Source organism: Sturnira hondurensis, unplaced genomic scaffold (assembly GCF_014824575.4).
Source record: "Sturnira hondurensis isolate 20B ecotype Veracruz unplaced genomic scaffold, ASM1482457v3 Scaffold0020237, whole genome shotgun sequence".
NCBI lineage: Eukaryota > Metazoa > Chordata > Mammalia > Chiroptera > Phyllostomidae > Sturnira > Sturnira hondurensis.
The window spans coordinates 2821095-2830072 of NW_028092868.1; the positions used below are offsets into that span (position 1 = coordinate 2821095).

General features: G+C 53.5%; 1 protein-coding gene across 1 annotated transcript; it reads left to right on the forward strand.

The window, feature by feature from the left end:
* Positions 1 to 598: 598 nt before the first annotated feature.
* CDK5R2 (cyclin dependent kinase 5 regulatory subunit 2) lies at positions 599 to 3027 on the forward strand. Its single transcript, XM_037029316.1, has one exon. The coding sequence runs from the start codon at positions 766 to 768 to the stop codon at positions 1873 to 1875; it is 1110 nt and encodes a 369-aa protein (XP_036885211.1). The 5' UTR covers positions 599 to 765; the 3' UTR covers positions 1876 to 3027.
* Positions 3028 to 8978: the final 5951 nt, after the last annotated feature.

Genomic DNA, 8978 nt, shown 5'->3' on the forward strand with positions numbered 1-8978 from the left:
GACCCCGGCCCTGCCACCACCCCATCACAGGCAGAGCGAAAATGCGCCTGCCGCAGCCCTCGTGGCGGCCTCGTGGGGCGGGAAAGGAGGGGAGAAGAGGTAAGAGGGAACAGGTCAGACGGCCCAATTGAAGGAGCCAGTGCAGTGCGACCCAGCTGAAGCCAAGGAGCCCTGACGAGGGCACTCACTGCCTTTGCGGCCCCCCAACACATAACCAAAAGGGGAGAGAGGCTGCTCCCATGGCTTCTCTTCTACCTCGATCCAGTGCATCAAAATAAGCTGACCCAAGGCCCTAGGACCTGCATGGGGAAGTGGAAGCAGCCACCCCTCCTTCCCAGCTCAGACCCTACGCGGGTCCTAGAACCACAGCCACTTTCTCCTCCTTCTCCCTTTCTGGTGTAGGGAAAGGACCGACGACTGAGGGTGAGGTGGGCGGGACTTGAGCTTGGCATACGAGTTTCTATTGGTCAGATGAGCTGCCGGTTAGGAGGGCAGCTCGGGCGAGGATTGGCTCCACGGGGCGGGGCGCGGCGCGGCTAGAGAAGAGGCCCAAGGGGTGGGGCTGACGCTGCAGCTGGCGCAGCTCAGACTCGGAGCAGCAGCCGCGGAGCAGCCGAGCAGCCAGCTTCCCCCGCCCGTTCCCGCGCCCGGGCCGGGGCTAGGCCCCCCACTGCCGGGTCCCCGGGGGCTGCAGCAGCAGCGGCGGCGGCAGCGGCGCCGCCCGCGGTTCCCGCCGGGGCCCGGGCGCCGGCCCCTCTCTGCAGGATGGGCACGGTGCTGTCTCTTTCCCCCGCCTCTTCGGCCAAGGGCCGGAGGCCCGGCGGGCTGCCCGAGGAGAAGAAGAAGGCGCCGCCCGCGGGGGACGAGGCGCTGGGGGGCTACGGGGCGCCGCCAGTAGGCAAGGGCGGCAAAGGCGAGAGCCGGCTCAAACGGCCATCCGTGCTCATCTCCGCGCTCACCTGGAAGCGCCTGGTAGCAGCGTCTGCCAAGAAGAAAAAAGGCAGCAAGAAGGTGACGCCCAAGCCAGCGTCCACTGGCCCCGACCCCCTGGTCCAGCAACGCAACCGCGAGAACCTTCTCCGCAAGGGCCGGGATCCCCCCGACGGCGGCGGCACCACCAAGCCACTGGCCGTGCCCGTACCCACAGTGCCCGCGGCCGCCGCCACCTGCGAGCCGCCGTCCGGGGGCAGCGCGGCCGCCCCGCCGCCGGGCTCGGGAGGGGGAAAGCCGCCGCCGCCGCCCCCAGCCCCGCAGGCGGCGCCGCCGGTGCCTGGCGGCTCGCCCCGGCGGGTCATCGTGCAGGCGTCCACCGGCGAGCTGCTGCGCTGCCTGGGCGACTTCGTGTGCCGACGCTGCTACCGCCTCAAGGAGCTGAGCCCGGGCGAGCTGGTGGGCTGGTTCCGAGGAGTGGACCGCTCGCTGCTGCTGCAGGGCTGGCAAGACCAGGCCTTCATCACACCCGCCAACCTGGTGTTCGTGTACCTGCTGTGCCGCGAGTCGCTGCGCGGGGATGAGCTGGCGTCGGCCGCCGAGCTGCAGGCCGCCTTCCTCACCTGCCTCTACCTCGCCTACTCCTACATGGGCAACGAGATCTCCTACCCTCTCAAGCCCTTCCTCGTGGAGCCTGACAAGGAGCGCTTCTGGCAACGCTGCCTGCGCCTCATCCAGCGGCTCAGCCCGCAGATGTTGCGACTCAACGCCGACCCCCACTTCTTCACTCAGGTCTTTCAAGACCTCAAGAATGAGGGTGAGGCCGCCGCTGGCGCGGGGGGTCCACCCAGTGCGGGCGCGCCCGCGGCCCCCGCCGCCTCCTCGGCTGCCAGGGACAGCTGCGCGACCGGAGCCAAGCATTGGACTATGAACCTGGACCGCTAGGGACACCCAAAAGCCAAGCCTGCCCCCGCCCCAGCCCCTGACACACACTCGGAGCTCCCGGGACCATCGAGCTGCCGCCGCTGTTACTGCTGCTCCGCACCCCGGCCGGAGGAGGAGCCGCCCCTGCCCCGCAGGGGAAGCTGGAGGCCTGGAAGCCAGAGGCCGAGGCGTCTGGATTTACGGGGCGTGGGGTGGGAGTGGGGGGTGAGCGCGGGAAGGGACCCCCTACCTCAACCTTTCTGTCTATGCCCCCACCTCTCCAGCTGTGCCCAGGTCTACTCCTTCCCTTCTGGGTGTGTCTGTAAGTCCGTCTTCCTCGGTCTTGTCCATTTCCTCACTTCCTCCCTGTATCTTCTCTTCCCACCTATCTACCTTTCCACTTGCCTTTCCTTGGGTGTGTATTTCCGTCTCCGTTTAACCCCCTGCCCATCTTTCTTTGCCCCGCTTCTCTTTCTGTACCTGTGTCCCCATCTCTCCTGCTCGTTCTCCTTTTCTTTCCTCCTAGCCTGTGCCACCACCTTTTCCCCCCGTCTGCCTCCCCCACCCCGCCTATGTCAGCTTGCATTCTCTCCCCCGACTGATCCCCCATGCTCTCCTACCCAGGCCGAAAGAAATGTTAGTTCTGAATTGGGAACGACTGAGGTGCAGTGGGGAACTGCAGCTGCTCGGCCTCAGCAACCGCGGGATGGCCCTTTGCCCCACCCCCACCGCCCCTCCACCTTTCCAACGTGTTGCATGCCGGGAGGTGGGGCCGACTTCGGGAGGCTGACCTTTGGGAGCAAACTCAACCTAGGAGTCCACCCCGGCGGCGGCGGCGGCGCCTCAGCGAACAGAGGAGGAGAGACAGACACTCTCCTGATTTAGGGGGAGGGGCGCCCTCTTTCTTATCCTTAGGTGTTTTCGGTTTCCTCCCCTTTTAATTTATTCGATTTAGTCGGTGATTTCCGGAGGGCGGGGGGCGGGAGGGTTGGGCCGGGAGCTGTCTGAGGTGCTGATCCCGAGGCCGGACCGGACTCCTCCTGGGGGGGCACCAGGGGCTGGGTTGGGCCCGGTGCCGCACCCGAGGTGCCAATGATGCGGGCCGACTCGCGGGCCGCACTGTCTGTCTGTCCGTCTGTCCGGGAGATAATTATAAAGCGCTGGAAGCGCCTGCAGATGGTTTTGCGCCGGCTTTTCTTTGGGCCCCAGGAGGGCGGGAGCGGGATGGAGCTGTCACAGGGGAGGCAAGAGGCCGCAGGGGCCGAGGGGGAGGTCGAGGCCCCCCCGGAACCATCGCTCTGTCGGTCCGGGTCACCACCGACCCCGCGCCCCCCTCCATCTCGTCTGACCCAGCTCCGTTAACAACCAGTCGCTTTTGGATTAAATGACGAGGAAGTCGTCCCCCTTTTACAGAGTGGCCCATCGAGGCAGAACTGGCTAGTTATTATGGCCGCTTTTCTCTACGTCCTCCGTCTCTCCCCGCCACTCATCCCGGCAAGAGAGTCCGGGCAGACCCGAGTCTGCGTGCGGGGCGTTCAGGCGGGGCCGACTGCACCGTGCAGTCCACCCCCTACCCAGCAGCTCGGCTGCCGGGCTGCTGCCTCGGGAGGGCCGCGCCTGCGAGAGACTCGCCCGGCCCAGTGGTACTAGGGAGGCCAGGGTCCAGGCCGCCTGGCAGGCGGGAGTCGTTTTCTGGGGTAGAAAGAAGAGAAACAACCTATTTAGCCCGAGGCCCCTGTTTGGCCTCCCTGCCTCCTTAGACACGTGGCTCAGCGGAGCACTGAGTTGCTTCCCGGAGCCCACGGAAGCTTGTCTCGGGCAGGGCGCTGAGTCTCCAGCCCTGGCCTCCACGAGACACCCCGAGTCCCGCACCACCGGGCGAGGCCGGCGCTCGCTGTCCGTGGTGCTGACCGGCACGCAGGGGCGTGGGGGGTCGGTAAATTCAAGACAAGCCGCGGACTAGGCCTCGTCTGGGTGCCCCGCATAATTTGGAAGCGGGGTGTGATCTACTCTGGGGGCGAGTTACAGGGTCTGGCCCGAGACCCCGGAACGCCGGCTTCCGCTTGCCCTCCTAGGAGACAGACCTGCACTCTGCCCCTGGTCCCCGCCCCGGGTTGCAGCCGGAACCCCCGTCCAGATTTGTGAATTGGTTCCCCGGAGGAGGAGGGGGGACCGGTGGGAGGGAGGCGGGGGCGGCCGCCCATTGGCTGGGATTTGGCGCAGTCGGCGCGGTGCCGTCATCTCTCTCGGTTTGGACTGAGCGGGGGCGGAGCACCGGGGTCACCCCGCGGCTGTCGCCATAGTAACCAGACTGAGCACACCGCTGCGCCGCCCCTCCGCTCTACAGTCTCCAGCTGGAAAAACAATCCTGGTCTGCCTTGTTGGGGACTAGTTAACGAGACAGCTTGATCGGTGTTACCTGCGTTAGCAGAGCCTAAAGTGGGAGGGAAAGAGACGAGAGAGCCTACTGACACCCCCGAACATCCTGCCCTCGGGGGTGGGGGGCTGTAGGTCCTGCCCGGAGCCCCGCAGACGGAGCACGCCGTCCCTGTGCGGCACACACGCGCGCCCCTGCAGGAGCCGGAGTTCTGGCACTCGCACACCCAGAATGAGAAAAGACTGGGTGCGGAGTCAGAGCTCACTTTCTTGCCGCGCCCCCAGGCGGGAGACTCCGCCGTGATCCGATTAGGGGCGAAGGGCGCGCCTGCGGGGAAGAACTAGCCACCCGGGTCAAACTCGATCAGACTCGCGCTTTGCGGGAGAGGAGGAGGCTGTAAGGAGAAGGGCTCAGAAGTGATTTCTGCGAAGGCAAAGTGAGGAGCAGGGAAGCTTCTTAGAAACAGAGCGCAGGGCCTCCTGGTCACCTCCCAGGAGTAAACCTCGGCAACGTTAGTCCAGGCTCAGGAAGGAGGTGATGACGAGGACCCAGAGCTCTAGAGAGAGCCCAGCAGGGGTGAGCCGTGGATTGAGGACAGAAGGGAGATGGAGAGCCGGAGCCATGACTCAGCACTTCGGCGGGGGAGGTCGGGGAGTGATTCTCCCAGTGTAGGGCAAACAGGCATCCGACCATTTGCGTGATACATGCATTGATATACAACAAAAAAAGCACATATTTTAACCCGTAAGTATGTACGTATACATTTCTACTGATGAAGATTTGTTCAAATGTAACATAAACACATCTCCACTCCCCTTTTCCTTACCCCTCTTCCTGGACCAGAGGACGTCCTGTCCTGAGAGCTATGGTTGCCTGTCCCGGGAATACCTTGGTGCTTCATGGGTAGGGAGAAACAAAAAATTGCAGAGTTTGAGGGTGGGGGGATTGTCATGGTAACTGCTTTGCCTGCCAAGCTGGATGCCCAGCAACCAGAGCATCTGACAGTATCCAAGGGTACATCCTGTGGCCTTTACCGGACTGTGCCACAGGCATTCAGATGGGCATCTCTGGCAGATTTTTACGACAGGGGCTGTTTTGATTAGGTATGGGGGCCTGACCCCTTTATATATCATAAACGATATTTACAGAGAGTGGCCTCAGGGGTTAACACTTTAAAGACCTTTATTAAGACCATAACCTTGCCTCTCAGCAACTTGCCAGACACCCTACAAGAAGGTCATCTATACCTACACAGGCTAGATATGTAAATGAGTGGTAGAAAAATTATTTTAGTTCACGTGACACGAGATTGGGTATAAAATAGATAGACCATATGGCACAGTCTCAGGATTCAAGTTCCTTCGATGTAAGTTTAATCCAGGGATGGGGTTTTCAGGGGCAGTCTGTCTGTTGGACCTGCAGACCAGCTGGCTGATTTTTTACTCCAGGCCCCCTCTACTTTCTTGGGATTCAGGTTTAACCTCTTAATTTCTGAATTAAAATGCCCCCACTCCAGTTTGGGCTTTCAAGATCTTCCCCCCTCCCTGGATTTTCCCCACTATTTCTTCAGCAATGACCTGCTCTCAAATTCTCTTTCTACTTGGAGACATTGCCCACGTTGTTCCTTCCCTCTCTTAAGACTCCACCTCCTCATTTCTTTATATCCCTTGGTCATTCTCTCCTGTGATTAGCATTTAGCTTAAAGCCCATAGATCATAAAATTAGTTTCTCTGGGTCAGAAGGAAGGTCAGGTGATAAACAATATAAATAGGAAAAGAGGTATCCCTTTCTTTTTTTGGTAGTATTTTATTTATTTATTTATTTTTAAAAGATTTTATTTATTTATTTATTTTTAGAGGGGCAGGAGAGAGGGAGAGAAACATCAATGTATGGTTGCCTTTTGTGCATCCCCTGCTGGTAGTTAGCCTGCAAGGAACCAGTTTGCAACCCAGGCATGTGCCCTGACTGGGAATCGAACCGTGATTGTCTGGCTTGCAGGCCCGCGCTCAATCCACTGAGCTACGCCAGCCAGGGCTTATTTATTTATTTTTAAAGAGAAAGGAAAGGAGAAAGAGCAACATGAATGTGTGGTTGCCTCCTGTGCACCCTCTACTGGGGACCTGGCCTGCAACTCAGGCATGTGTCCTGACTGGGAACTGAACCAGTGATCCTTTGGTTTGTAGACCAGCACTAAACCCACTGAGCCACACCAGCCAGGGCTGAAAAAAGGTATTTCCAAATAACCTTTTACCATTTTATTCCTTTTAAACAATAATTTCTATCTTTCCCCAGGGAGAAAAAACATGGAATATCAAGAAAAGCCTAAGAAGGAAGTGTAATGATGGAGGGCTTGTCCTATCAGATATTAAAATGAGCTATAGAGCTAAGTAGCTAAAATATATGGCACTGGTACAGGAATAGAAATATCCATAAAACAAAATAGATAACCCAAAGCTAATCTTCAGCAATCATGGGAATTTAATATACGATAAAGGTGCCACTTCAAATCTATTGGGAAAAGATGGATTTGTTAGTTAATGGTTTTGCCACAACTATTAAGAAAAAGGTCAATCCTTCCTCACCCTTTACCCCAAGTTAGATTTCAAATTGATTTTAAAAATTAAATAAAGAGCTATAAAAGCCTTAGAAGAGGGGATAATTTCAACATAGCTATTAAAATTTTTAAAATGCACATACATTTTTACTCAGGAATCCCAACATGTGCACAGGAGACATGACAAATATTTTTTAAATTGTATTATTGTTTAGAGAGAGAGAAATTGGTATCAACCTAAATATCCACTGGTAGGTTAGGGGTTAAAGAAATGCTGATACACCCAAATTACTGAATGCTGTAGTCAGTACTGAGTTAAAGAGTGGGTTAGACTGCATGTACTGCCATGAAGGATCTCCAAAGCACGCTGCATTATTCATAGTTGTGTGACAGTGGATACAGGACAACATCATTTCTGCAAAAGCAAAACAAATCAAGTTAGACTATAATTTTTCTGTGTGTATGCTTAATAGAAGCTTTAGAAAGATACCTATCACTTGTAACAAGTGACTTCTGGGAATAAACTGGGATTAATGTCTGAGGGACTTTCACCTTATCTGTGAAGTTTAATTATTATTGTTTTTTCCCTGTGTAACTCACTTCAATGCCTGCAGCCTATGGGCAGAGGCCAGGCAATGGTTCAAGGACACAATTCACCTTGGCATTGGGGCACTATGAGGAGTTTAATTTTTCAAATAAAAAATACACAAGTATATTGTTTGCACAACTAGAAAATAGTCATTAACATATGACTGTAGAGTCATATATAGTAAAATATTAAGTAAAATACTTGGAGAAAATAGGAGTTATTTCTTAGTATTATTATTATTGCAGCTTGTGTTGTATGGAGAACGTCTTTCCAGAGACAGAAAGACCTTAAAGGAAAAGATTAATTCATCTGACTCCACTGAAGCTCTTGAACATTAGAGAGAGAAAAAGAACAACCACACACAAGACTGAGAGACAAACAACAAGCTGAGAGTATGCATTTGCAACACAATATATTTTCAATAGGTAGTTCAAACTTCTTGTGAAGAGGCAATTCACATGAAAATGTACATAATGGATAAACACATAAAAGTATACTTCATTATTGACCAAAGAAATTCAAATCAGAACAGTAATGGGATATTGACTCTCTTACGCTGACAAAGATTATCAAAGTGGAAAATTGAAACCACGATAAAAACTTGGGGAAATGTGGGCTTCCCCACCCTCTTGGTAGACATGCGTGTTCGTTCAGCCTGTCTAGACAGCAGCTTGGCCATGGATCAACGTATGAGCGGCAACCTTCTCTTCGACCCAGCTACCACGTTGTCAGAAATTTGCCCTAAGAAGGCAAATGTGAAAAGACCTGACCCAAGGATACTTATCATAACATTGTTTATAATGATAACAAAATTAGATTCATCAGTAGGGGGAGATTAAGTACATTGTGCTAAATTAGATTCATTGAGATATTATGGACCATTAAAATTATGCATCAGTCTTTATTTATTGACATGAAAAATGACCATGATGAAGTGAAAATAATGGGTTTAAAACAACATAACATGAGAGAGAATCTTTAAATAGCTGTCCTCTTCTTGTCATTCAGATCTCGACTTCATAGTCATTTCTTCCTGGTGAACTCATCTTAGTCTACCCAGCCACCATCACATGCTCCTGATTTATTTTCTTCTTAGCGTTTGTCCCCACTTGAGAAATGTCTGTCTTGTTCACTGCTAGATTCCTTGCACCTAGCATAGTGCTGGGCACACAGTAGGCAGTCAATATATATGTATAATATGTGTGTACATGCACCTGGGCACACGTGTGCAGCAATAGAAATTTTTAGGATGTTTTAAAATATGTATTCTCTTTAAGTAGTGAAATTTAATTTTTAATTTTAAAAATTTAATTAAATTATTAAGGTGACCTTGGTTAATACGATTATATAAGTTTCAAGTATGCAGCTCTATATTACATCATCTGTATATTGCACTGTGTGTTCAGCAGCCCAAGTCAAATCTGCTTCTGTTACCATATATTCGACCCCTTTTACCCTCTTCTGTTTCCCCACACTCCCTACGTGGCAGGATTTTTAATTACCAGTTTTACTCCCTTCTTAGTACTTTCCTGACTTTTCTAGTTGATGATAATGATAATTATGGTGATCATAATGATGACTACCTAAAAAGAAAAGAAAAGAAA

What these genes read in the sequence shown, in the direction of transcription:
- CDK5R2 (XM_037029316.1), top strand. Translation starts at nt 766, where the DNA reads ATGGGCACGGTGCTGTCTCTTTCCCCCGCCTCTTCGGCCAAGGGCCGG.